Raw genomic sequence first — 27,589 nt, forward strand, 5'->3', positions numbered from 1 at the left:
GGCGGCGGGCGAGCCGGGCGGGCTGCCGGCCAAGAAGCTGCGCATGGCCTACGCCACCGGGCCGCTGCTCAAGTTCCAGATCTGGTGCGTGCGGCCCCCCGCGCAGCGCGGCCTGGCTCGGAGCCGGCCTCCGGGCGCTGGGCTCGGAGGCCTCGAGCTCCCGGGGCTCCTCCCCGCCGTGTGGGCGCCCGGGCAGGCCTGTGCAGGATGCAGTCCAGCTCTGGCCGCCCCGCTCGGGCTGGGTCCTTGCGGTGCGTGGGGCGGCGCTGGGTGCTGCTCTCGGGCCTGGTCTAGCCCGTGCACCTGTGAATTTGGTGATTAATTTGATACTTTAGTTTTAGAGCAGGGGGCGAGCAAACTACAGCCCACCCATCGATCCTGTCCGGCCCGCCGGCTGCCGCCGGGAGCCTGAGGAGGGCAGGCCGTGCCCAGCGCTGCTCTGCTCCTGCACGGCTGGGGCTGGGCTGGGCCGCAGCACGCATGCTCCTCCAGCCCCGTCTGCCCCATACCCGGCTTCTTGTTGGCACTGTGGTTGCGCAGCTCTGACACTGGCTGCCAGCAGCTGGGCCGGCACAGGAGTGGGTGCGGGGCAGCACGTCGGGGAGCTGTCCCACCTGCCCGGATGCCAGTGCAGCACCTCTAGGAGGTGAGTCCGTGCTGGTCTCTCAGCCCCAGGTGCTGCCCGTGGCTTCCTGGGTGTGGCGCACCAGCAGCGGCTCGCTGCGGTGGCAGAGATGGCTATGCCGTGTGCTGCATCGCGCTCCCTCCCAGACAGGCCTGGCTGTTGGTGGCCGTTGTGCCAGGACTGTGTAGTTCTGGTAGGAAGCTGGGGGCAGGGGAGATGGATGCTGGGGGTGGAGGAGTGTGCGCTGCCTGGCCCAGGTGTGGTATACAGCTCTCCCTCCTCAAGCTCCTGGTGACACTGGTGGGCTGGACGGGATCAATTGCCATCTTTCTCTGCCCTCAGCAGCTTACCAAAACTCTTTTTAAGTGGCTCTCCAACCCAAATAATTGCCCATCCCTGCTCTAAGGCCTGCTGAGGACACTTCCCGTGCTGTTAACTAACAGCACACTGATTGCCTATAGGAATGACAGATGAGGACTAATGGGAAGAGAAGTATAGACAGGAAAGCAGCAAAAGCAGAGATGGTCTGAGCTCAAACTTCAAGGTCTCTCATGAGATATTTGCCATCCTTGATGAAACTGACTCTTCTGAGTCTTTTGTGCACAAGGGTACACCGATACGTTGGTCCATATTGTATCAGCTTCGATAAAAGGGAAGTTGACATTATCGGCAATCAGCTTTTTTGGCTGATGTAGGTGATAATGTCACTGATACATGCTGCATGCATGCACGCAGCCACAGCATGCACACCGCCAGGAGTGCAGTGTCTAGCTGGTAAGTCTGTTGGAGGGAAGGAGTATGGGGCTGGGGCAGGCGCTATCCAGGTGGGGTGTGGGACAGAGCTGGTGGCTCTTGCGGGAAGGCAGCTCCCGCTGCCGTGTGCACCCCCGGGGGTATGTTCCCCCTGGATCTGTGTGCGAGGCAAGGGCAGGTTGCCACTGTGTGCTCAGGGCCGGAGGCTATGCCAGCCTCTTCCCAGCGGAGACTGGGCTGTGGCTGCACTCAGGGCGGGTGATAGCAGCACTGGGATGGGAGGCTTGGGGGAGGGCTATGGTGAATTTTGGGGGGGCTGCCCTCACCCTGTGCACAGATCCAGGGGGCACATGCCTCGCCTGCCCCCCCCCCGCTTCCCTCTGGGGGTGCGCACAGCAGCAGGAGCCACCTCCCCCTCCCCCTGAAGACAACACATGAGTGACTGCCCCAGTCACCCTGCCCTAGTTACACCATTGCATCCAGTGTTAAACGAGCATGGTAACTGACCAGCTCTTAGAACATAAAACGTATGATTTTAGGTATCTAGCTAACTGTAGCAGAGCTGATAATTTGTGCGCTCGCTGCTGTGATTTTTCTTTGTGTTCAAGTCCATTGTGAAAAACTTGTAGCACTGCTTGTTGGCTGTTGGTAGCGCACAGTGTCATTTCAGCAGGGGAAAAATATCGACAGGTGCAAAAATGTACATCTTAGTCCCCAGAAGTGGATTCTGGGCCTTGTTCACTTTTGTTTAGGCAGTTCTGTAAAATGCCACAAGTAGTAAAGTTAAGGTAAAGTAGTGTTACTGTTGTAACTTTAATTTACTTCCTATATTTTTCTCATGCATTTTCACAAGTTGAGTGGCTGTCAGATTATTTCTACTGCAGTTTTTATGTAATTAAATATATACAAATATACAGTGTCAATCTTTCAAGAAGCAAGATTGACCTGTAATCATTTATCTAAAATCCTGTTTCCATAGCTTACGGTTGTTCTGAGGTTAGTGTTTCATTTTTCGAATGAAATAACTGGTAGTATACTTGATAGTCTGAGAGAGTACACTAAGTTGAACTACTGAAAAGTAACTGCTTTTGTTTCAAAGCATTTCTCAGAGTCAAATTATTTGGGATCAATTGTGTTTCTATTGCGAGACGAATAGAGTTCAGTTGTACTTTGCCTTTTTCTTTTCAAGTTTTTCACAATCTTAAAGCAAAAATATTGCTCTAACATATTTCTAAAAACTGAATTGCAGGTAAAAATATTAAACTTGTTATTTAGATAATGTGGAGTTTTTCTGTATTCTGCCCAGTCAGATGCAGGTTTTCTACTTGGATCATCTGACTCATAAGTGACACTTTGTGATAGCTTTCTCTATTTTTGGCTTGGTGCCACTTAATGTTTTGTAGCATAGAACATTTTTTTTATATCAAAAGGTAGAAAAATGGAAAACCTAGTACAATCATGCTAATATTTTAAAGGGTACTGCCTTTGGATTAATTCTGTTTTCCAGCAATGGACCTTCTTGTGTTGTGATGTCTCAGACACATTTGTAGTATGAAGTGGAGTCAAATCTTACTGGTTACACGCAACAAAAATCTAAAAATCGTGTGTACTGGAGGCAACAGCTGATGTTTAAATAATTTATTTTACATTTTGGAGGACTAATATGATTGAAGTTAATGTAATTTTTGCACTGGAAGTTCACCGTTAAAACATCTTGTTAACAAGCTCTTTTTTATATCAGTCTCTTTCACTGCTGTTTTTGAAATTCTAAGCCTTTTTCTAAATTATAAAGAAGCAAAAGAAAGATATTGATAAGCATTTAACATAACTTCTTAATCGGTTACCCATCTCCAGCATTCAGAAAAATACTGCATCTCTTCTGGGTGTGCTGTGGAGCCCTCATTCTGTTGTCTGTTATCTTCTCTATTATACCCACTTCAACCTGTTTCCTAACTGCTTTCCTGTTCAGTACTTAGTGCATATCCTGCAATATTAAAAATACTTCATCAGCCTTTGCAAACTTTTACAGGAAGCTTAAATGTGATGATCAGGGTGGGGGTGGGGAATTCAGAATTAATTGATGCCGTTGCAAAAATGCAGGGTGGTTGTTACAGTCTGACCTTTTTGAATATAATGTCATAGAACTTATGAGAAGGTTTTATTACTTGTGATCCAGACAAAAAAAATACGTTTCTTCATCTTAAATCTTCTGAGACATATGTACTTGCTAGAACTTGATCTGTAGGTTAGTAAATGAAAGCAAATGCCACGTGAAATCTAGTTGAAAGCTTTTGGAATCATCAGCTTGGCAATTTGTTTGTGTGTAATTAATATTAATTTGTGTCTAGTTGAATAAGCCCAAAAGTATATTTGGGAAGGTATTGGCAGTTTCCACTGTGCAGTGAATATAGTGTACAATGTTTGAAGTTCAGTAATAATTTCTGTCTTTTAGTGTTTCCTGAGGCTACAGGCGGGTGTTTGAGGAGTACATGCGGGTTATTAGCCAGCGGTACCCAGACATCCGCATTGAAGGAGAGAACTACCTTCCCCAACCTATATATAGGTATGTAAACAATTTGTTTAGATGGGTTGACTGGTTTTTTGGGTTTGTTTTCTTCAGTCTCTGTCCATTGTGCTAAAGATGGCCAATGTATATGCTTAATTAAAAAAAATTCTTCTGACATCTTGTAAATTCTTTTAGTTTTCTTATGATGGTCTCTCTACCCTCATTTCTTTAAAAAAATAAAAAGAGACTTCTTTTGGGGTTTTTTTGTTTTTTGGTGTGTTTGTTTTTTTTTATTGCCAAGTGATCCTGATTTGAATGCATCATAAAAGAGAAAGCAACCACATCTGTATCATAATGTCTGTCACTATTATTGCATGGCAGATTGAAGTCCGTTCTAATTCTTCAGATCTCTCATAGTAAATCTTCACCATTGAATCTGGGCACGAGTTCACATAATTTTACTTTATAACTAAACTGTGTGCACATATTGATAGTATTATGTGTGTATATGTATTGTGATATGACCCCATTTGGATTGGAGCTTTTGGTTTTAAAACCAAAGTGAAAAACTTCACTCTGTCATAGAAGAATTCCTTTAAACATAACTTAAAAACCTGGGGGAAAAAAGTGATGAGAAAACTTAATTGAAAAGGAATTATTTTTATTTTAGTAATTAAAAGAGTCCTTTGTAGGCTAGATAGAGGTGTACAGTTACTGTGGTGGTTACTGAATCATGTAGTACCTAATTGTTGTTTACAGCCTTGTTAGTAAAAGCCAGTTTGCAAAATAGATATAATTTTTTTTTGAATCTTAACTTTAGAGATAAAAGCAGGGTATCAGTTTGAGTCTTTTTGGGTGTGATGTTACTCTCTGCCTGCTTTCTAATTATGTCCTATGAAAATGATTATACCAATTTAAGTGATATTTAGGTATAAAGTAATGAAGCATTTGAGAGCCTTATAAAGTGACTTGTATCTTTTGCTTTTGTTAGACACATAGCATCCTTCCTGTCAATCTTCAAACTAGTATTAATAGGCTTAATTATTGTTGGCAAGGATCCCTTCGCTTTCTTTGGCATGCAAGCTCCAAGTATCTGGCAGTGGGGCCAAGAAAATAAGGTACATGATTTACTTTTCTTTTCTTTTGTGGTGATGTGGTCTAATTAAGATGTGATTTCATAATACTTGTGTGGGGGTGCTTGAAAACTGATATGGTTTATTTTATTTTCAGGTTCTTAGGGTGCAGGCAGAAGTGTAGTTCTCTGCTGTAACTGAGAATGCTTTGCAGGAAATGTTCTGAGTTTAATCTAATTACTTGTAATGGTGGTGCCTGGTATTGGTAGAAATGCAGATATGAGGTCTGGTTGCCTACAGAGAGGTACCTAATGTCACCCCATTGATAAAGATGCAGCAGCATGGGAGTTACACCGTCAGTAAGAAGGCACAACTTTTTTTTCATTGGACCAAGAACAAACTTGTGGTTGTGTTTTGATAGGTGTTAAAATTGTTTTTTTCTCCAAAAGCATTGAATCATGGCAGTTTCTTAGATATTTCTTATCAAACAAGCTTTTGTTACATTTTTTAGAAACCCTGTTTGGTACTTTAAAAAGTAAAATCCAGTTGTATTTTTACTTTATAGAAGATTCCCAAATGCTTTGGGAAACTTGTGTTCTTGATCAGACCAATAGCTCTCCAGTCATTCCTAGTACAGCACTAAAACGTTACTTTCAAAATTCTAAAACAGTGATTTCATTCTAGACTTTAACTAAAAAGACAGAACTATAATATATTTTATATTGCTCCCAAGTTGTTGGGTCTTGCTTTTAGAAGTTCTTTTGTTGTTATAGATGCAGCAAACCTCAACTTAAACTACCAGTGCAGTAGGTTTGAATCATGGGTCAGCTTCAGTACAGTAATGTATTATTCTGCTGGCCCACAGAATCATGTGTTGTGTATCTGACCTAAATTAAGGCTTCATTGAAATGTAACTACATTTTTTGTAGTGCCCTATTGTTATTTCATGTACTTAATTCTTTCATTGTTGCTTACCAATGTAAACAATGTTTTAGCACTAATAAAAAGAGAATACTATAAATAACCATAGTAGCTATGAAATCTCCAAATGCCATGTTGCTGAAGATTGCATCATTTGATCCTTGGTGTATGATGCCAAAAGAAAGCTCAAAAAGATAGTGCAGAAGGAACAGTGTGGTTAGGGTTTACAACAGAAATAGCATCTATCAAAATACATCCTCCCTAACTAAATATACAGTATCTTACTACTTAAGAAATTATGGAGAACCTCCTTGATTTTCTTAAATACTGTATTAAGCTTCTGTATCTCACTCCAAGGCTCTGCAGAATGCGTGACTTTAATGGGAGTGGGGGAGGGGATGTTTGATCTTCTGTAGCAGGGTTGTCAAATATATGGGTCATGGGCCAGATACAGCCTGTGGAGATTTATGATCTAACCCATGGTCTTTGGATCAGCCCTGCGAGCTGCATGCAGTGCGTGAGCTGAACCTGGCACTGCGCATGGCACATGGGGTCGGTCTGGGGTGCGTGATGCATATGACACCCACGCTGGCCTGGTTTTGTGCACTGTCTCCAGATTGATCTGCTGTGCTTCATGCAGTGCCAGGGCCAGCCCGTGTACTACATGCAGCACAGGCCCTGGAGCAGGACTGGCACCTACTCCATGTGGTATGCAAGCTGAACATGGCACTATGGATGGTATGTGTGGTACTTGGGGTCAGTCACAACCTGGCCTAACAGGCTCCTGGGGCCAGATGAGTTTGACACCACTTTTCTTTAGTAAACTTAAAATGAACTTTTAAGGATCAGTGGGTTCAGTATCATTTCTCAGTTCTCAAGCTGGATACTTAAAAAAAATATTAAAAAAAAAAATTGTGCAAGCCATTATTTAGAATAAAGAAAAAAAGGACTATCATCTCCCTGAAAACCTACAAACTTTTTCAAAGAAGGTGCAGGTGAAGAATTAAAATGTCTCTATGGACCTTTCAGGGTTTTATGAATAAAAAGCTTGGTTTAGAAGATCCCAATATGTGAGACTAATGCGGATTTTTTTTTAAATTGGTTCTAGGTCTATGCTTGTATGATGGTTTTCTTTCTGAGCAACATGATTGAGAATCAGTGTATGTCAACAGGTGCATTTGAGATAACTTTGAATGGTGAGTTCTGCTGTCTTATTTTAAAGGAATTGCTATGTGTGCATGCCATGTTCTACAAGGGTTTTCAGAGACTACCAGTCTCTTTTGTTACTCCAGGTTAAGTTGCAAGGTGACAAATGAGTTTGTGAATGAGTTTGTGCACTTACCTGTGTCATTTGTTATATTTTAGTATGTAATTGGAATCTGCTACATATATGTTGCATAAGGTGATTATTATTTGCCTCCTATTTTGAAGGCAGATAAGCTTACTCAGGGGAACTTCTATGGCAACCATGGGAGTCAGCTAGTTAGTAAGAAGGTGCAATTCTTTTCATAGTACTCTGAGTAGAAAGCCAAGTTAAACTTGTGGATTTGGTTTTTGTATGTGTTTAATCTTTTTTATCTCCTCGCCACCACAGGCTCAAAAAACACAAGCCTTTTTAAGTCAGCCTTAAGAATATTAAAATTCATACAGAAATGAGTTGAAATCTAATGAGGTTTACCTGCCTTAAGCCTTTTCTACAGTTGAAAGGCTCAAAACTCTGCCCCGAACCCTAAATTTTCTGAATTCAGGAGCTGACTGGCTATTGTTAAACTTCTCAGCTACTTTGTTGTAACTGTGTGCGTTTTCCGCCCCTCCCCCTCTTCTCACTTCTCTTGTTTATAGATGTTCCAGTGTGGTCTAAGCTGGAGTCTGGTCACCTTCCTTCCATGCAGCAACTTGTCCAAATTCTTGATAATGAAATGAAACTCAATGTGCACATGGAGTCAATGCCCCATCATCGATCATAGCCTCTTCTATCAGCGCTGAAACTTCTTGTAAGTTGTATTATTTTGTTCTGTTTTGCATTTTGGTTTCCTTTTTTTTGTTTGAATCCCTTCCTCTACACCCCCAGACACTTTTCCCCAGGATTATTAGCTACTTGTTACATTGCAAAAGATAATGGATTGCTCACCCCAGGGTAACAGAGTGTGTGTTTGGGTGGTCAGGGCTCTTAAAGAGTTTCTGATTCAAAAAGTTGGAAAAATATTTTATGATAAGTTACTTTTTTGGAGTCCCTTATTGAAAGCTATAGGAAGCATTCTGTCTGTTGTCTGAACCAGGTCAATTCCAATTTGCAGCAGTTAGTTTTTGGGGAAAGGGTGTGTGTTTGTATGTGACAAAATAGTAGGGTTAATATAGCATGCTCTTCTGTTTTTTGGGGGGTTTGTTTGTTTTCTTTTTCTAGAAAATTAAGTAGAACAGGAGAAGTTAATTTGGGATATATGAGTAATTAATATGAAAGCTTTGCACATCACGTGTCACAGGAGCAAGAAACTTTTTCTTCCAGAAGAGATTGCCTGTAATGGCAAGTCAGGTAGAACTGCTCTATAAAGTACAGATACGGTAAAAGACAGTTCGTTCTATATCCTAACCCTCCTCATCTAGAAAAGAGGACTGGGTTTTGTGATGATAGTACAGGCAGTCCTCAGATTTATGACACAATTGGTTCCTGAAAACCGCATCTTAAGTCGAAACATTGTAACTCGGAACCAATTTTCTCATAAGAAACAATGTTATAAATGGGGGATTGGTTACTGAACCAAGGCCTGATACCCTATTTTCACCAAAAATACCGAAGAATTTTTTACTTAATCAATTATAGATGAGTAATCTAGCTACATTAATGTATTTATATTGTAAATAGCAATCACATTGATTTGGAAGGACTTCTTTGAGGTGACTTTGTTGGACTTTTTGAAAGGCTCTTGGTTGGACTTTTGAAGAGTTCGTGGCTGGAGTCTTCTCAGGTGTCTTGGCTGCAGGTTTTTCTGGAGTCTTGTCTGCTTTCTTAAAGAAAGTGTCTAAGGAAGTTTGGACAGATGTTCTCCAGGGAGATGGGTGACACAGCAAACTTGTTTGCTGGTGTGGCGTCACATCAGATCAAGTGTAGTAAAGTTGAAACTGACGTCATAAAGTTGAAACGGTGTTAATTTATAAATGGTGTAGGTGTGAAATGTTGTAACTCAAAATGCTGTAAGTTAAGGACTGCCTGTACTTAAATTATAAGCTCTCTGAGTTAAAGACTAACTTTCATTTTCTTTGTACAGAATCTAGCACAATGGAATCCTGCTCCATTACTTTGGCTCTTAAGTGTTACAAATAATAAATATAACTTCATTCAGTGTGTTTGTGTCTTTCCCACCTTTGTACCATATTTAAGAAGAAAAATTCCTGTCTTGTGTATTTCTTCCCCTTTACAATGTACTAGACGATATTTGTCCAGTAATTTCTTAAAAATGGATCTTTCTGGCATAACTGCTAGTGATTCCTTTTTCCCTCATCTGTAAATTATATTTGCGATGACCTCTATTTGGTAGGACAGAGCCCAGTCTAACCTCCCTGCTTCAGGTGTGTTTCAGCATTTTCACTACCAACCGTGAGCTGCCTGTAGCACCTTTCAGTAGTCATACCAAATTTTTGTTGTCCAGTGAACTTCCCTCTGGCTTGAAGTGAAAGATTGTACAGACTGATCTTGCTAGGCAGGATATGAGTTCAACAACTGTCAGTTGTCCATTGGGGATGTCTGAAAATATAGGAAAGCATGTATTGAGCTTTGAAGATTTAAAACACTACGTATGTTAAGACATATAGTAGGTGAGTGACATGCTTGTTTCATGAGTCCAGAGAGTAGGAGCATATTACTACCTTTTCTCACTATTACCCTGGCATTCTGCACATTATGCTCACTTAATAACCAACTGCAAATACTACTTGGAAAGCTGGGAGTTGGGGAGGATGAAAAGTCATAACTAAATACAGAAGTTTAAAATTTGAATTGTAAAACTAGCTCTCTTTAAACAGGTTCTATTTTAAAAATATCAAAGGGTGCAATGTTTATATAATTCTTAATATTAATATAGTAAAATATTACCTTTCTATGTACAAACGTGGGCTGTTTGTGCATGAAAGGCTTTCTTTAAGTTAAACTGCATTGATGTAGTACAGCTTTCATAGAGGTATTCTTGTGCTAAAGGGACTTGCTGTTCCAGACTGGTTGTATATCTGAGCCTTCTGCCTCTGGGGGCACCCTTTCAGGTCAGAGCCCTTACTTCTGTGTGGTATTTTTGACTTAGTGTCTGAGCTGAGGTTTTTTGAACAAATTGCAAGTACATGTAGAACACATTTCTGACATTTCCTCGCAGGACTGGTTCTGGAGCACACACGTTTTGACCCAGTCTTGGCCACTGGTGCAGTTTTCCTTCGGCAGCTGTGATTTGGTTGTGATGCAGTAAACCAAGTATTTAGATAGGTAGTAGCATTTGTCAGAGCTTAAACATTCTACGTGCGTTTGTGGGGGGAGTATTGAGCTTTAGCTCATGCTGAATAACGTTTCTGGGGACTGGGATTCTAGCTTCTCTCATAGGCTACAAATAGATGTCACCAAATAAAATAGATCAGCTGTGCTGGGATGTTGTCCCAGCACAGCAAATTTGCTTCACTGGGAGAGACTTATATTATCTGTTGATCCTGTGGGACAAGGAGCGATGTCTTCCCTGCTTACTGAGAGGCACACCAGGCAAAAGCTGGTTCCAGTGCAGTCTGAGTCCTGGGACCACACTGAAGTGTCAAACCAGTGTCTCTGTAAGTAGATGAAAGCCAGGCAGGCACTCTCAGGGCTTGGGGGGACCTGATCCTGCATGGAAATTCCTGGGGTGTGGGGGATTGGGTGCTAAGCACCTTAGAGAATCTGCTGGGGCAGTTGGAAAGTGTGAGCAGCTCTGGGCTGCCAAGCAAACAGACATCTGCTGCTAAATAACAGCACAAATTAATATCAGCTACTTCATGGCCACAAATTTTGGGCATTCATGGCATGGCAAGCGGTATGGATGTCTGTTTGCTTGGCCTTTTGTGCTTCCGTAATAATTCTTATGGCAGTGCAAAGTTGGCATCTGCTTCTAACCATACAGACACTGCCTCTTATTATCTCTGAGCCTCAGAGCTGCTATTTTAATCCTTCCTCTTGGGCTTTCCCTTCCCCCTTTTCCAGCAGCTTAACTAAAGCATGGTGGTGTTACAAAGTTCAACAGCTTCATAGTTTTATTATACAGGTGCTGCTGATTGGGTTAAGTGAAGTTGTTGACTTTGACTTTTGGTTCCTTCAGACCAGCAAAATCACTTAAGCCTGATTTACCAATTTATCCTTTAGCCTAATGCTTTAATCATCAAACGAACAGGAGGCCCCATAATAGACATAAAATTAGGTATCTCCCACTTCCTTCAGAAACACGACTTGGATCCTTTGTATCCTTCATATTTGACGCATGCTTGTTTGTAGGACCCTGGACAGTGCACTCTTCCTGCTTGCAATGTGGAGCACAAGTTTCTGGCATGGATTTCCTGTTACATGAAGTTCATTCATCCTGTTAATCCAGGAAGTCTGCTGTTGTAGGCTTAAAGTAGATTCTGGCTACATTTCCCAAGCAATGGAGCTGTCATAATTTCCCTCTGGAGATGATTCAGTGGCTTAGTAGATTTCATTTTTGGAAAGATTTCCCTAGGGTTGTTTGTGTTTTTTCCCCCAGCCTGAGTTTCTTCTTTACTTAACTCTCCCCCAGGATTCTAAGTATAGTCCCAAGTACCTTCCCACATCACTTTTAATCTCCTTAAGTCTGTAATGACTAGTTCTTCTCCACAATCTGAGTGAGCCTGTTGGAACTTCCAGAAGTGTATTGAGATGTTTCACAGACAGTTTCCTTTTGTTTGACCAAGAAGGAAGTGCCCTCCCCCAATAACAATATGTTTTATGCATTTCTTTTTAGGCATTAAAGCAAAACTTTCCATTGGCAGCGTGGCTGAAACCAATGAAGGCCTGCACTGAAGACAGCAAGCTGTTAGTGCAGACTGGATGCTTTCTTTACAGTCACGTTGTACCTCCTGAAAAACCTCGATGGAAGACCTCTTTCAGTGCTGGCATGTTTCCAAATACTGCACGTTCATGGAGTGCAATAATACTGTATAGTTTTTTTTAAGAGTTAATTCGACCAGTTCATAGCTAAACAATACAGGCATTACTAATTGTAACTTTTATTTTATATTCATGTTTCACAGAATGGCAGATTGAGTTGATATCTAATTTTTCCTTGGAAAAAGTTTGTCTAATCTGTTGTAATTTTATATGAATTTATGTTCTTTTTGTAGTTTAAAATAGAATTACAGGAATATCTGATATAGTCCTAAACTGTCTTAAATAATTGACAACTATCTATCAGACATCTCTAATATGGTTATATCAGGTTTGTATATTTTTCCAAATATATTGCAGAGTGAAATGGTGCACTATATGCTAAATTATATGGACAAAACTATATGGAGAGTAATTACATCACTTTTGTGATTTCAGAAAAAACAAAAAAAATAACTGCTTTTTAAACTGCATTGGCCAGCTCAGGAGTTTCTTCCTCAACCAGTTAAAAGAATTGAAAAGCTGGGCCTTTATACTGTCCTAAATATAAACTAAGCAAATGTAATTTAAATAAAGAGTTCTCATTTACTGTGTGAAGTATCTTGTGTAAAGATTATAGAAAATATAAATGTTGTTTTGTGCTGAGAATGTAAAAAAGTCTAGAAAATATACACTTCAGATACATGACTTAGATGAGAGAATGGATAGCTTCAGAATCGTAGAAAAGCAGGAGGGGAAGGGATCTCCGGAGATTATATAGTCTTGCTCCCTGTACGAGGAAGGATTATCCCAGACCAAACCACCCCGCCAAGTGCCTGTCAAACCTGCTGAAAATTGCCAAGCATGGAGATTCCACAAACTTTCTAGGAAGCTTGTTCCAATGCTTGACCACTCTGAGTGTGAAGAGTTCTTTCTTATCTCCAACCTAAGCTTCTTCTACTGCAATTGGAGACTATTGCCCATAGTGCTCTCCACTGTGGCTACAGAGAAGAATCTACATTGTCTTTATAATCATCCTTCAGGTATCATCAGTCTTCTCCAGATTAATCTAGCTCCCAAGAAAAGAATGCAAGTTCTGATAACCCTGGTTCCTTGAGTACCTGTTTAATAATCTTTCCAGGTATTGAGGTTAGACTGGTCTTTAGTTCTCCACTTCCTCCTCCCATTTCTTCATCCAGGACTTCACCCAATATATGTATTTTCAAAGATGATAGCTAAAGGCTCTGAAATGAACTCAGCCTGTACCTTTGAGCAGTACATTAGGGTATTTTCTGTATGGGCCTGGCAACCTGAAAATATTCACCTTCTTTAAGTAATTCCTGACCTGTTCTTCCACTACTCCAAGGTTTGTCGTCTTTGCTACCAGCTGCACTTGTCATATTGTAGTTTACCTTATCTGTGAAGTCTGAAGTGAAAATGGCATTAAAAGTTTCAGCCATCTCTGCCTCACCCATAACTAGATTGCTTTCTTCATTCAGTAAGGCATTTCTTGGTCTTTTTTATTACATGCTTACATTACCTTTTATATTACCCTTTATATTACCTTTTACTTCCCTTGCCAGTTGCATCTCTTATGTTGACAGTCTTGTATGGAAGACTTTCACAACAGTGAAATCCTTTAAGTGAGCATTTCTAAATGATGGGGTAATAGCTTCAAAGATGAAAGACTGTTCTGCCCAAATACATTCACAGTGGTGAACTTTTCTAGCACCGTTGATGGCATGAGATCTAGTTACTCCCTTGCCAAGCTCCAGGAAGGCAAATATCATATCACCCCCATGGTGAAACTGTTGACTGTAGAGATGAAGCAGCTCAGTAACCGGTAAGGTGGTTTGGTCTACAGACTGAGTTAATTGATAACTTATTAATGATTCTGGCCCTTTCCATAGTCCAAAAATTTAGGGTTTAGATGATATCTCTAAGGAGCCAGATCGGGTGCCCTTGCAGTTCCCATTGACTTCAGATACTTTTTCAGATACTGTTGAGAACTGTTACTTTTGTGAGACTCTTTTATGGCTTCCTGAACAGAAAGCAAGTCCTATAATCCAATTGTCTTTTTGAAGTTAGATCTATTACTCTCTCAAGTTACTATAACCCCTTCCTCAGTATTTTAGGGGCAAGTTTAAATGATAGTTGGGGATGGTAGGACCTGAAGATCTGTTTCTAGGGCACAGCTAGGTAATGCTGTTAAGGCTAAGAAGATGGACCCTGTGCCCCTTCACTATGGGTTCTGGGTGGGTAAGATCAGCACACAGTTCCGGCTCTGGGCTGGAAATGTTTCTCTTGCTGTTTCTCTGGGTGTTTGGCAGCCAGGGATCTCCCATAGAGCCTTAGTGATTGGTTTTGGGGCCTCTTCAGCTAGTACCTGTGGTCAGGCTGCTTGGGATGGGGCTGCTGGAACAGCCTGAGCTAGGGTTATAAAGTGGGTATGGTTTGGAGGCCTTGCAATGGACCAGGATGCCTGCTTTTCCCTCTCATCAATACAGGCTACATCCTTCCAGGTCTGAATAACAAGCACAACATCCGAGGTTAATTCACTTGCAATCCTACCAATGTCTAATACATGGTCTCCTGCTTGCAATGCCCATCTGATGTCTAAATTGGATAAACAGCAATATCTCCATTTTGGAATGAATAAACAGCGCTGTAACATCCACTGTAGGAAAGACACAAAAGCCTGTGGCTGAGCACTTTAACCTCTCTGGACACTCCACTGCTGAGCTCAGGATTGCTGTTCTTGGGTAGCAACATTCTTATAACCAGTGTGAATGGCAAATTGCAGAAGAAGAAAATACCCACAGACTGGATTGTGTTAAATCTTGTTTTAACAGGGACTATGGATTATCCCATTATCTGGATTAGCTTCTATGGCTCCTTTGGCCCTATGTGTTTATTGCTTGTTTGTTTGCCTCTCCCAGCACTCTTCCCATCCTCTTCTCTGTCTCCGTTTCTCTCTCCCCCTGCCCCGCCTCACTTTTGTATTCAATTTTTTTTCTTAATTAACTGTTTTGTGCACATCTTTTCTGATGAAGTGAGCTTCAGCCCATGAAAGCTTGTACTTCATAACCTTATTTAGTAAGGCGCATTTTTACCCTGCCTTCTGCAAGATGTGGAGGTGTCTTTCTGGGTGGCATGTTAAGATTCCTGGAGCTAGGCTTAGGGCACAGGTAGGTAATGCAGTCCAGATCAAGTTTAGCAGGATGCAGTACACCCCAACCCCCACGGGTTGGGGGGGGGGGGGGGGGGGGGGGTTCCAAACACTGGTCAGGTTGTGGACTTGGGAAGGTTCCTCCTGTTCTCATGGGTGCTTGCCAGCTGAGGATGTCAGATAGAGTGACAAGTCTGGAGCCATCCAAGCTAGTACTTGTGATCAGGCTGCTCAGGATGGGGTCTGCTGGAACAGCCCTAGTTAGGTTGAGGGTTAGAGATTTAACAAGGTTTGGAGTTGTTTTTCCTATTGGGGTGGTAGGACTCCTAGAGCTATGTTTAGGGCACAGGTAGTAATGTAGTCCACACTCAGAGTTAGCAGGATGGACCCTGAGATTCCCCCACCTAGGATGGGGATGGGTGGACTCTAAAACATGGGTCAGACTGCAGCATGGACAGGTTCTTTCTCTGCTGGATGTTTGACAGTTAAGGCTCTCCCGTTTAGGCTTAATGATTGGGCTTGGAGCCTCTCCAAGCTAGTACCCCTGCTCCAGTTGCTTGGGGTGGTATTTCCTTGAATGTAAAGAGGCATGTGATAATTTGAAGTTTTTTACTGGTTGATATTCATTCATTCATTCATTCTCATCTGAAATAGATTAACCAAAATTTTCTAGGGTCTCTGGGAGTTTTTAGCTTCCCATTAATGATGTACTTCATTCATATTTGACAGAAACCAGTAATTGCACTTGCTCTGTGATCGTACAGATGTGTTGCTAGGAAACTTCCAGAAACTGTTCATATGCAATATATCCTACTAATATTTACCTAGGCTTCACAATTTGGAAAAGAATAATAAACTACTTTTAATAGTGGTGGTCATCTGCTTTGAAGGCTAGCTGATCTGTTTATATAACAAATGATATATTGTCCATGTCTTTGGTGCAGGTCACGGGGTATGATACTGACTGTGAAGAGTGGTTTGTGTGGCTTGGGCTGATTGTGGATAACCTCATGAATTGCTCTATTATTGTAAACCTACCCAGTATTACTGTAAAAGAGATGGGTAATTAGGAATCCTGGTTTTCTCTAATTAAAAAAAATCTCCAGTTTTCAGATTTAAAAAAGTAACCCAAAATCCACATTTTTGCATAATTAAAATGAAACACTATTTTATATATATTAGTGGTGTTTCATTTTAATCACAGGAAAATATGGATTTTGGGTTACTTTTTTAAATCTGAAAATTGATGGGGAAAAAAAAAACCCACCCCAGAGAAAACCGGGGTCCCTGGTAATTATACTCACGTTTTGTTAAACATGGCAGAAGTACAAGTTTGTTTTCATGCTATGAGTGCATAAATCTTACCATTGCCTCAATTTTGCGTATAATTCTGGATCACCAAGACCATCAGATGTTTTATTTTTTACAGGTTACACTGAATCCCATAAAACAGTATTTATGGTATGTTTTCAAGCAAAAATAACTCTAATGAGTTGGAGAGAAAAAGTGTTGGCAGTCATTAAAGAAAGCATTACCTGCCTTGCTTCCTGAGATCTACTTATAAAGCATTAACAGAATACTAAGTAGTTTTACACTTTAACCAAAGGGATTTAATTCTGAAATAAGCATGCTGCATTACTTCAGTTTTGCTGCCATGAAACATTTTCATTTTCAATCAGGTCTTCAATTAGCGTGGGTTATTTTCCCTCTATAAATACTTTATATCGGTAACATGAAACCCAAATACTGTTTATCCAGCTATTATCGCGCCCCTGAAATCATAGTTTTGACTCATCTGTCATGTATAACTGTTAGCTCCTACTTAATGCATATTTGCTTCTACATAAAGTTAGATTATCAAATTTTTTTTTATTAAAATCATGTTGTTAGCTTTCACATTTCCATGCACTAAGTGGATACACATATGTAGATAGTGAATGGCAGTTTTCAAAATTACAGTGTTTTAACCCATTTTAGTACTTGTTAAATACAGGTGTTTAGAATACAAGGTGTTGGAGAATAGGGCCAAAATGTTGTTGATCTAATTGCTGGGTGCTCTGTAAACTATTATGGATCCATCAGTGGAATTAAAATAGGAAGCCACCCCTTAAAAGCTGCTTGAGGCACACATTTTTTGGGGTCCAGCAATTGGGAGTAATTCCACCAATGCTAGTGAAATTACACTGGTGTGAGTGAGACCAGAATCAGGGCATTCACCTTCATGTTCGTGTAAAGCACCAAAGGTCAAACTCCAATGATTTAAGTGTCTCAGGATGCAGATAAATCTAAAGTTTTGTTTTTTTTTTCCCTGGGAGTGAGGTACTTCATCCTTTTAGGTCCTTTTGAAATCCTACTTGGTACTTTTCTGTACCTTTAGGTGTTTAAATATTTGATACTCAGTAATTAATGTTTGACCCAACAGGTCGTAAACATCTCTAGCACAGGGTCAGCTGGGCTTATACGTTGGTCTCAGCTTTCAGCTGTGCTTCATTTCTGACTGAATAAGTGGGGGCTGTAGTCTAAGAGGAGCATGTGACTGAGATGGTTCATGGAACCATAGGCTGATGATGGAATCTGGTATAAAAGAAGTAATATCCTCTGAAAGGGGAGAGATTTGGGTGAGTTAAGGCCTAAGACCTGACTTGTCTTTCTGCAGTGACCTGGGGAGGAGGCTACCAGAAAGAGGTTACAGAGAAAATCTGAATATGGTTTTTGTAGGAAGTGATCCTGTGAAGCAGGGGCTTTTGGATAGGGATGGGTAGCACTTCCTGGTTCCAGATGCCAGGGCGCAAGCCTTTTCCAGAGGCAGGGCTGTAGTAGCACTGAAGGCTGGTGTGGAACACCTGGAACCCTGAGGATGAAACCTAGCATGGTTAAGACTAAGCAGCTATTTGGCCTGAGAAGCAGTGGGGGAGGATATAGGGATAAATGCTATACTCTAAAGGTAAGGGCATATTTGCCCCAATTACCCTGTTACACTCTAAAGGGAGAACTTTTTTCTGTGACTGAAGTTTCAAAGCATCAAAATCCTCCAGCTACCAAAAGGAGAATGGGAAACTGTTAATGGATGCTTTCTGATGCTGAACCAGGTAAGCAACTATGTTCTTAATAGGTGATTGTGCTTATTGGATTATATTGTAGATAGAGGTAGGCAACCCCCAGCACGGCTGCTAGTGTTGCACACACAGGCATTTTGCTTGGCATGTGTACTTCAGGGTGAATGGGGTAAGCGGCTTGGCCTGCACTCCTACAACAAGGCTCGGACTCCTAGCGGCTCCCCCACCGTCTGCTCCTGGCATACCAATGTCTTCCAAGTCGAGGTTGTGGTGTTTTTGACACTCATCCCAAAAATGTTACTGACCCCTGTTGTAGATAAATATTTTGACTAGGATTCAGGTCTCTGTTTCCATAATTCTAAATGAGATCAGAATTTGGCCCTGTAGCTTCATGTACTGAACATAACCAATGTACTTTAACATAGCTATTCCAAGACACACAAGCTTGACAAACACTGTGTGAGACTGCCTAGAAACAATGGAATGGTATAAATCCATTTAAAATGTTTGCAAAGCTATTAGTGGAGCTTTTATACTGGTCTTTAACAAAAGGTTGCAAGTAATATTTATCTTGGACTGGTTGACTTAAAATCAAAATCTGTAACAAATGTGAACTAAATGAATATAGAATGTTTAACCAGTAGCTAAATAGATAATGTATTGGATTCATTTTTTGTTGAACTAGTTTGCAGCGTGCCAGAGTACAGATAGGGCCAAATATAATTGAAATGAATTGCGTACAAAATGGGTATCTGATTGATGATAAAATAGAAGCAAAAATACATGCTGCTTTTCAAGTAAAGGGCTACAATGTTTGGGAGATTAGAAATAATCCACTGATGCATTTGCTTTGCAGGCAGACAAATTTGCCTTCCTATGACCAGATAGGAAATACCCTTTACACATCCTCTGCATATGTCCTAATATCCCGTATGATCCTCAGTGTGCAGCTCTCCACCTACTGCAGCACCTGAAGACATGATTGAACCCATTTTTTGTGCTAAGTAGTCCTTTAGTCAGGTCCCTGAGGACACCCTCCATTTCTACCTGTCAGTTCATCTTCTCCCCTGAATTACCAAGTGGAATATTCCTTGGTTCCTAATTTCTACTTGATTGGGAAACTTCCACTTCAGTTCATTGCTCTTGGCCAGCATTCATAAACATAACCTTTCTGCTCTTTGGGTTTCAACATACTGCTAGTTTCTCCAATAAGTACTAAAGAACTTCACCTGATGCTACAGATGTGAGCAAAGTGAGCTTTATAACATGCAATGTGAGCATAAGATGGACCCAGTCCAATTTTTGGCCCTTTTTAATTTTCTAGCTAAGGCACATAGTGTCCAGACCAAAACCCAGCTCTGACCCAGGATTGTTCTCAGCTAAGATGACCTGATATCTGAAAACCAGGACGTTATCAAGATGGACATAGAATATGGTCTTGGTACAAGTCAAAGAGGGTGCATATAAGTGAGTTTTGGCAAATGGGGAGAAAAAGAATACCCATGTATATCCCTCCGGGACCGTACCTACCTACCTACTCAGTGCAGAGGACAGACTGGTTTAAGCATGCATGCAGAGATCATTGGAAGGAGAGGGAAGAAGGGGCTTGTTCATGTGACAGGACTAGCAGTAGAAGCATGTGGTTCTTGAGGCATATTCCCATCCATCAGTTTTACTGTGGCCCCTCAGGTGATCAGTCTGCTGTGGATTATACAATACAGGGGTTTATGGCAGGATCATAAAAAAAAAAAAAAAAAAAAAAAAAAAAGCTTAGTTCCTCAGGTGTTATGTTTTCAGACTAACATCTGATGATGTGACAGACTTGCAGGTCTGAGGGCAACAATTTAGACTATAAGATCCCTTTTGGGATAAGTTCCATGATGCATCAGTGGCTATATTGCCTGGAAATAGCATAACAAAACTAGCATGCAGTAGCAATAATTTATTTTCCTGTATAAAAAAAAAAAAAAAAAGAAATACAAACCTTTACATTTGACCATGGTCTGGCCCTTTGAAGACTTAATCCTTGTCCTGAAATCTAAAGGTGGTTTGGTGTACTTGTAACTCCGTGTGCTCAGAAGTGTGTGGTCCAGTCAGAAAAGCTATAAACAAACCTCTTCCCAGGGTTATAGAGTGCACCGGCTTTAAGTGTTTGCTAGGGTCAACAAGGTTTCTGTAAACACCACCATATCACAGCCAGTGCACATGGATCTAATGCACTGTCAATCCAAAGCAAAACGCTCCACGTTCTCCTAGATCTTTTATAATGTGTTTATGTATTTACTTCTCTGGAAGGCCAATTTGTTTAAATTTCTCTTCTTTGGAGTGTTTTTTTTCCATAAATAAGGTCACATTTGCTACAATCTCCTTGTTCAACAACATCTTAAAGAAAATGGAAACAATATTTTTTTTTTTTTTTTTTGTAAGAGTTTTTGCATTTGCCTTTATACATGCACGTGATGGAAACACTATACATGAATTAATGTAATAATGAACATTGATATGCCAGCTTATGACTTAGTTAATGGAAAAATCCCAATAAAACGCAGGTACCAGATGAGCACGTGTTCACAGGAGTGGTGGTGATGCTCATGTGATCGTATGTTTTCAGTGTTTGTCATGCCTTTTCAGTTACCTACCCTGCATTCTGGCTGCCAAATGATTGCCTCCAGGACCAACTTTTAACAATCAAAACCTTTGAGCAAATGATCTGTACCTGAGATCAAGCTGGATAACATTCAGCACTTGATCTGTGATGGGACTAGAAAGGGATTCCAGACTTGGAAATGGGTAGTGGACACTGTGTAATTAAGGAAGACTTCAGTTTTTCCCCCTATAGTTTGGGAAATGAACACAACGAATAATAGGTGGATATATTTGGACAGGTTATCTGATAGTGACCATTTGACAGAAAGATCTATTTTAGCACTAGTTTTAGTGAGCAGTGTGGACTTTATAGAAAAATTGATTGTGGAAAAGAATTGAGGATTGAACAATCGGGAGTTGATTTGATTTAGTTTAAATTGCAGGAGGTACAGGAGTATGTCTGTAACAAGGGTCCTGGACTTCAGATGGGCTAAGCTTGAGAAGCAAAGGCAATTTAGTTAGGGAAGTCAACTGGATTCAAGAGCTAAGGGACTTGGATGTAGATGTGTCGTGGAATTACTGTTTTAAGGTAAAAGTGCAAATGCAATCTGGTGGTTGCTTCCCAAGCTAAGGATGAAAACTGTAGGGAAGGGCTACAAAACTTAATGTAAAAAGACATTTGTCATTAAAACAAACAGAGGATATACCAGAAACAGAAAAAAGAATTGACTAGTTAGGACAGTTACCTTTCTGTGGTCAAAGAACGTAGAAATCAAGAGAAAACAGCCAAATGCTTAGTTGAGTTAAACCTGGCAAAGGTTATCAAAACAAATAGGAAAAAAAATTCTCTGATCACAAAAAGAGAACCAGGAGGGAAGAAGTGGGCTACTTTATATAGAAGATGAGATTGAAGTAAAACATTACCTCAGATCTTGGTCCATCCCTAGGCTGGCCTTGATTTCTGTCTTCTGCACAGATGCAGTTGTAATTGAAGAGGATGGTTGGGTAGCACGTGACAATGAAAACATGATTATGGAAATAACCAGATCTGAGGAAGTGAAGCATATTATTTACTCTCCCAAAATCAGGAGTCTCAGATGATCTTGATCCCACAATGTTGAAAAAAAATGGTACATAAAATAGCAACTACTTGAGCAATGGACCTATCAATACAGGGATTATGCCTACTTCTGGAGCATATAGCAAATGTAATGTCTCTCTCTAACAGAGAGAGAAAAAAGAGTGACCCAGGCCTATCAGCTTGACTTCAATAGTAGGTGAGATGCTTGAAAAGATTGAAAGAACAATCAAAGACATGGAAGTAAACAGAAAGTTTTCCAAACAAAGTATTCGGGACAAAAAGCCGAAATCCCTTTAAGTTTGAACTTGGTAAGTTTATATAAGGGATAGTGTGGTAGAACAGGAAATAAAGTGTATGAAATAAAGTATTTGCAATCCTTATTCTGCCCATCTGCAGGGGCTAGGAAGGATTTCTTTTTTTGTTTTCAGAAAAGCTACCGGCTTCTGGTTTGTTGTTTCCCCTCCCGCCTTCTTCTGACTCATTGCACTCCAGTAGCCTGGAGTGAATTGGCCAGGAAGGGGGTTTAATTCCCCCCTTGCTGTCCCACTGGCATGGACCTGAGCCAGGGTCTGCGTGGTGCTCCCCCCTCGCTACTGCAGTGGTAGCGGAAAGGGCACAGGCAGATGCCAGCCAGCAGGGGGGGGGGGGGGGGGGGCGGGGTGAACAGTGAAGAGGGGGGGGGGGGGTCAGAGCTGCTGCAGACTATGCAGGGTGAATGGCAGTACCAGGGCTCAGAGGGGTGGCCATAGCCCCTCAAAGCCCCCAGCACCACCGCCACTTACCCCGCACAGTCTGCAGCAGCTCTGACTGCCCCTAAGTGTGCCCTTCCCCCCCCACCCCCCCCTTCAGGAAAAGGTTCATGTTCTGGGACAGCATGAAGGGGGCTGCAGCCCCGTCATGGTCGCTCCCCCCTTGCTGCTTCAGTGGCAGGGGCGGGGGCGGGGGTATGGCTAGAGGCCAGCCAGCAGGGCCCCCTTGAGGAGGGGAGCAGGGAGGGGGGTTATTCCCTCCTTCCCTTGGTGTCTGGTGGAGGGGGCAGGAAGAGGCTTATCCCATTGCTCACCCTATGCAGGGAGTGAGTGGCGGTGGCAGTCAGGGCTGGCAGACCCTGCTGCTGTCCCCCAGGGGTAGAGTGGGGAATAACCCCTCTCCCTGCCCCACCCCCCAGGGGGCCTTGCTGCCCCTGTCCCTGCTGCTGGAGTGGTGAGGTGGGAGCGACTCTGATGAGAGCTGCAGCCCCTGTCATGGTTTCCCGGAGCGTGAGCCTCTTCCTGGCCAGGGGGAGGGGGGAACCAAGCTGCAGGGTGGTCAAAGCTGCTGCAGTGGTGAGCAGTGGTTGCACTGATGGGGTGGCCTGGGGGGTGGGGGAGCTATGGCCACCCCTCTGAGTCCTGGTGCTGCCGTTCACCCCACACAGTCTGGGGCAGCTCTGACCCCCCTGCTTGCACCTCGTCCCTTTCCTCCTCCCCCCAAGAAGAGGCTTGCTCTGCCTGGACACCATGACAGGGGTGCAGCTCCCATCAAGGACCCTGCCCCTTTGCCACTCCAGCAGGGGCAGGGGCACGGCCAGAGGCTGGCCGGCATGACCCCCTTAGGTGAGGGGGCAGAGGTTATTCCCCCCCTCCCTCTGGCATCTGTTGAAGGGGGTGGTAGGGGACTTCTCCCACTGCTCTCCCCACACAGAGAGTGATTGGCAGCAATGGTCAGGGATGGCAGACCCTGCTGTGGTCCCCCAGAGGCAGAGGGGTGAATAAACACACTCTCTGTTCCTTTTGCTTCAGGAGCCATGCCGGCCAGCATTTGACCATGCCCCCAACCCCCACCACTGGAGCAGTGAGGTGGAAGCATGAAGCAGACCCTGGCGTAGGTCTGTGCCAGTGGGATGGAGGGGGAAATTAAACCTCCACCCTGGCCAGTTCACTTGAGGCTACTGTTAGGGCTGGCCATGCACCCACTGCCGGAGCAGTGAGCAGAGAAATGCATAACAGGTCCGTGCTGATGGGACAGGGTAGGGAGGGGGAAATAAACTTCTTACACTGGCTCCAGAAGGTCTAGCCAGGCCCCTGCCCCTGCCTGTCCCTGCTCTGGCTAGGGAGTAGAGGGGCAGGACCATCCCTGCTCTGCTGGAGCAGAGAGCACAGCCAAGCCAAGAGAGCATGCTGGGATCCTGGGGGTCTCTGGTTTAACTTAAACCAGGAAGGGGTCTGGGACAGAAATTGCATAAACCAGTTTGAGCTCAGTCAGTTAAGTCTGATACTACATTAAACCAGGTTTATCTCAAACCAGTTTCTACCATTTTGAAACTGGTTTATATGCACTGAGCTTATGTTCTATTACAGGTTTAAGCCAGTTTCTGATCACTTAAACTGGTTTATGTGTAACTTCTGTCCCTAACCCTAGTGAGAGAGTTTTCCTAATATCTAACCTAAATTTCCCTTGCAACTTGAGACCCTTGTTCTGTCATCTGCCACCACTGAAAACAATCTAGCCCCATCCTCTTTGGAACCACCCTTCAGTTAGCTGAAGGCTGGTATTAAATACCCTCGCACCCCCCCCCTCCCCCCTAGTCTTTTCTTCCTCAGACTAAATAAGCCAAGTGCCCTCAGCCTCTCCTCAGAAGTCATGTCCCCCAGCCCCTTAACCATTGTTGTTGCTTTCTGCTGGTCTCTCCAATTTGTCCACATCCTTTCTGTAGCGGAGGGCCCAAAGTTAGAGACAGTACTCCAGCTGCGGCCCCGCTAGTGCCAAATAGAGGGGAATAATCACTTTGCTCGATCTCCTGGCAATGCTCCTACAAATGCAGTCCAGTATGCCATTAACCTTCTTCTCAACAAGGGCACGCTGTTGGCTCTTACTTGGCTAATTGTCCACTGTAACCCCCAGGTCCTTTTCTGCAGAGCTTCTGCTTAGCCAGTTGGACCCCAGTTTGTACTAGTGCATGGGATTATTCTGTCCTAAGGACAGGACTTAGTACTTGTCCTTATTGAACTTCCTGAGATTTCTTTTGGTCCAGTCCTCCAATTTGTCTAAGTCTCTCTGAATCTTAGCCCTACCCTCCAGTGCATCTACTATTACCCCCACCTTGGCATCATCTGCAAACTTGCTGAGGGTGCACTTTATCCCATTTTCCAGATCATTGATGAAGATATTGAACAAAACTGGCCACAGCACCAACCCCTGTGGCACTCCACTTGATGCTGGCTGTCAACTAGACATTGAGCCATTGATTACTACACTTTGAGTCTGAGGATCCAGCCAGTTTTCTATTTGCCTTACAGTCCATTTGTTCAACCTGCACTCCCTGAGCTTGCTTGCGAAAATGTTGTGGGAGGCCATAACAAAACCCTTGCTAAAGTCAAGGTACATCGCATCCATTGCTTTTCCTCTCTTCTGAAATCCAGGGTCCTTGCTTTGTTGCTCTCTTGTCTTCCTTTCCTCAGGATCCTGAACTCACTTAGCTCATGGTTGCTGATGCCCAAGTTGCCATCCATTACTACATTCTCCACCAATTTTTTCTTGTTTGTGAGCAGCAGATCAAGAAAAGCATAGTCCCTGGTTGGCCTCTCTAACACTTGTACCAGGAAGTTGTCCCCAGCACTCTGCAAAAACTTCCTGGATTGCCTGTGCACTGCTGTATTGCCCACCCAAAAGATCTCAGGGTGATTTTGAAGAACCAGGGCCTCTCATCTGGAATGATCTTGTAGGGAGATGTTGAGGCCCTGAATTCTTCTTTTGTACTGACCAGGCAGAAAGGGGTGGGTAGGATGCTTTCTGTAGTATAATTCATTGGGCAGTTTCAGTCATATCTGCAGCAACAGGCCTATGACCAGGAAAGAGTTTTGCTGAGCTGACCTCACTGTAGACCTGAAAACTAATGTGTCAGCTGTTTGAATTAACACAATCTCCCCTCTGACATCACTGCATTGTTCAGTAAGTGGCTAATGGAGTCGTTCACTTTCTGAAAACAGGTCTCTAGGAACAAAGTCTTATTATTGCAAAGAAATATGAGCTCTAATAAACATTTGTTTTAATATTCACATAGTTAAAAATGTCTGAATTAGAAAAGTTATTTCACTGAGTCTAAATTCATATTGCATCATAAAATGCTGGCATGTTTTTAGTTGCCAAAGAAAATTACAATTCTGTTCAGATAAACAGGCCTGCAATTAGATGCCTTGTGTGTATTTTTAGACTTGACTTGGCCTATCAGTTCAATCCAATGTAGCATTTTATACAGAATCATTCATGTAAAGTATCTTAAACCATTTTCTGGAGAGACTGGTATTGATAGATGAATCTGTAACAATTCTAAATGGAATGTATCAATATATTGAACTCACCTGGGCACAAGTATCACAGGTGGAAGGCAAACATCAGAAAATAGTGATGCTGCTATTATTTGGCATTAAAAAATGTTGCCATGAAAATATTGGCTCTAAGTGTAGGTGGATAATGTCGTATGGTAAAACCACATGCCCCTTCTCTCCATGAGATTTCTGACCAGCAGCGTCTGAGGTTGAGTGTTAATATTTTATACCCAGCACTTACGGGCTGTTGAAGCCAGTGTTGAAACTTTCAGGGGCAGACTGCAGGAGTGGGGGAGCCGCAGTGGAGCAGAAGCACCTCGCTTGTGCTGCTGTCCCCAGCTGACATGGGTTTGGGGCTCTCCCATGCACGTTCCAGGTGCAGGGAGTGGCTGGGGGGGGCTGGGGTCAGCAGCATGCAGGTTCCTCCTTCCAGAGCCTGCTTGTTGCCCATGCCTCACCCTCAAGTGTTCCCTGCTGGCTGGGAGCAGATGCTGGAAACTGCAACCTGTGCACCACCACTTTGTTCTTAGCTGACACAGGCATGGAGGAAACAAAATGACTCCACAAAGGTGTATCAAATCCACTATGATCCAGGTCCAAAATACACAGTTTCCCACCCCCCCCTTATTTCCATTTCCCCATGCCCAGAGTAAAACTAAAAATTGGAGAAGTATTTGCCTTGTTTCCCATAGCTTTCCATGTCTTCCAAATAACTGGTAATTACAGTTGGCACATGATATTCAGATGTAGGTGACTTTTGTATTTAAGCTTTTGGTGTCCTTAGTGCACAGTAAAGCTAGGGAGAGAATCCTGGCATCCCAATGCCCGGTTTTCTGCCCAAGCACTAGATGTTCCTTTCTGTTATGAAAGCCCAGACTGTTACACAAAAAGGTGTACTTGTTTGTTAAACTGAAACTTTTTTGATTCTGATCAACCTGCACAAAATGTGTAATTTCAGGCCAGGTTCTTCCTGCTTCTGGGTTGTTGTTGTGTGTGGTGCTTTAGTCTAGGTTTTGGTGGTGTCTTTCTGTAGAAACCTTACATACATATTCCTTAGTTTCCATAGTTCTAAGAGCTTCCTTTAAATCTTCCTTCTCCTGAAATTAAAAACACTCTAATAGAAATCATAATCCCATTCTTGTGCTTGACACACACAATCGTTGTAGTAACTGAAGTCCATTTACCTCTTTGAAACAAATACTGACATCTTTATTATTCACACTCTGATTGTTTTACAGTAGATATTTTATATGGGATCATTTCCTTTGTGGGCTAGGAAACTCACTCAGTTTGCACTTGTTCTATCCACCTGTCAGGGTTATGATTTATTTTTGCTTTGTTTGATAGTCTTGTTTTATCTTTCTGCGTCAAAGACATGCAGGAACTGACTGAACAAGCAAAAATCCCCAGCC

The 27,589-nt window shown here is 42.5% G+C and overlaps 2 protein-coding genes across 3 annotated transcripts in view; both read left to right on the top strand.

Annotated features, from left to right (window-relative positions):
- Nucleotide 1: 1 nt before the first annotated feature.
- Nucleotides 2-12,592, top strand: SELENOT (selenoprotein T; the record flags this gene model as incomplete). The annotated part of the gene is made up of 6 exons (XM_006036649.3): nucleotides 2-84; nucleotides 3,831-3,941; nucleotides 4,876-5,002; nucleotides 6,987-7,074; nucleotides 7,721-7,872; nucleotides 11,857-12,592. Coding segments are annotated over 5 exons (534 nt in total), but the record flags the coding sequence as incomplete, so codon positions are not given.
- Nucleotides 12,593-16,391: 3,799 nt separating this feature from the next.
- LOC102374778 (glucose-dependent insulinotropic receptor-like) overlaps nucleotides 16,392-27,589 on the top strand; it is a 12,678-nt gene continuing 1,480 nt past the window's right edge. Inside the window, exons 1-2 of one of the 2 annotated variants that reach the window (XM_025192987.1) lie at nucleotides 16,392-17,832; nucleotides 18,159-18,236. In XM_025192987.1, coding sequence (XP_025048772.1) covers nucleotides 18,225-18,236 — 12 coding nt within the window. In that variant the 5' untranslated portion in view covers nucleotides 16,392-17,832; nucleotides 18,159-18,224. The remainder of the gene's footprint in view (nucleotides 17,833-18,158; nucleotides 18,237-27,589) is intronic. The other variant, XM_006036650.3, reaches the window with a different exon arrangement.

Source organism: Alligator sinensis, unplaced genomic scaffold (assembly GCF_000455745.1).
Source record: "Alligator sinensis unplaced genomic scaffold, ASM45574v1 scaffold1009_1, whole genome shotgun sequence".
Taxonomy (NCBI): Eukaryota; Metazoa; Chordata; order Crocodylia; family Alligatoridae; genus Alligator; species Alligator sinensis.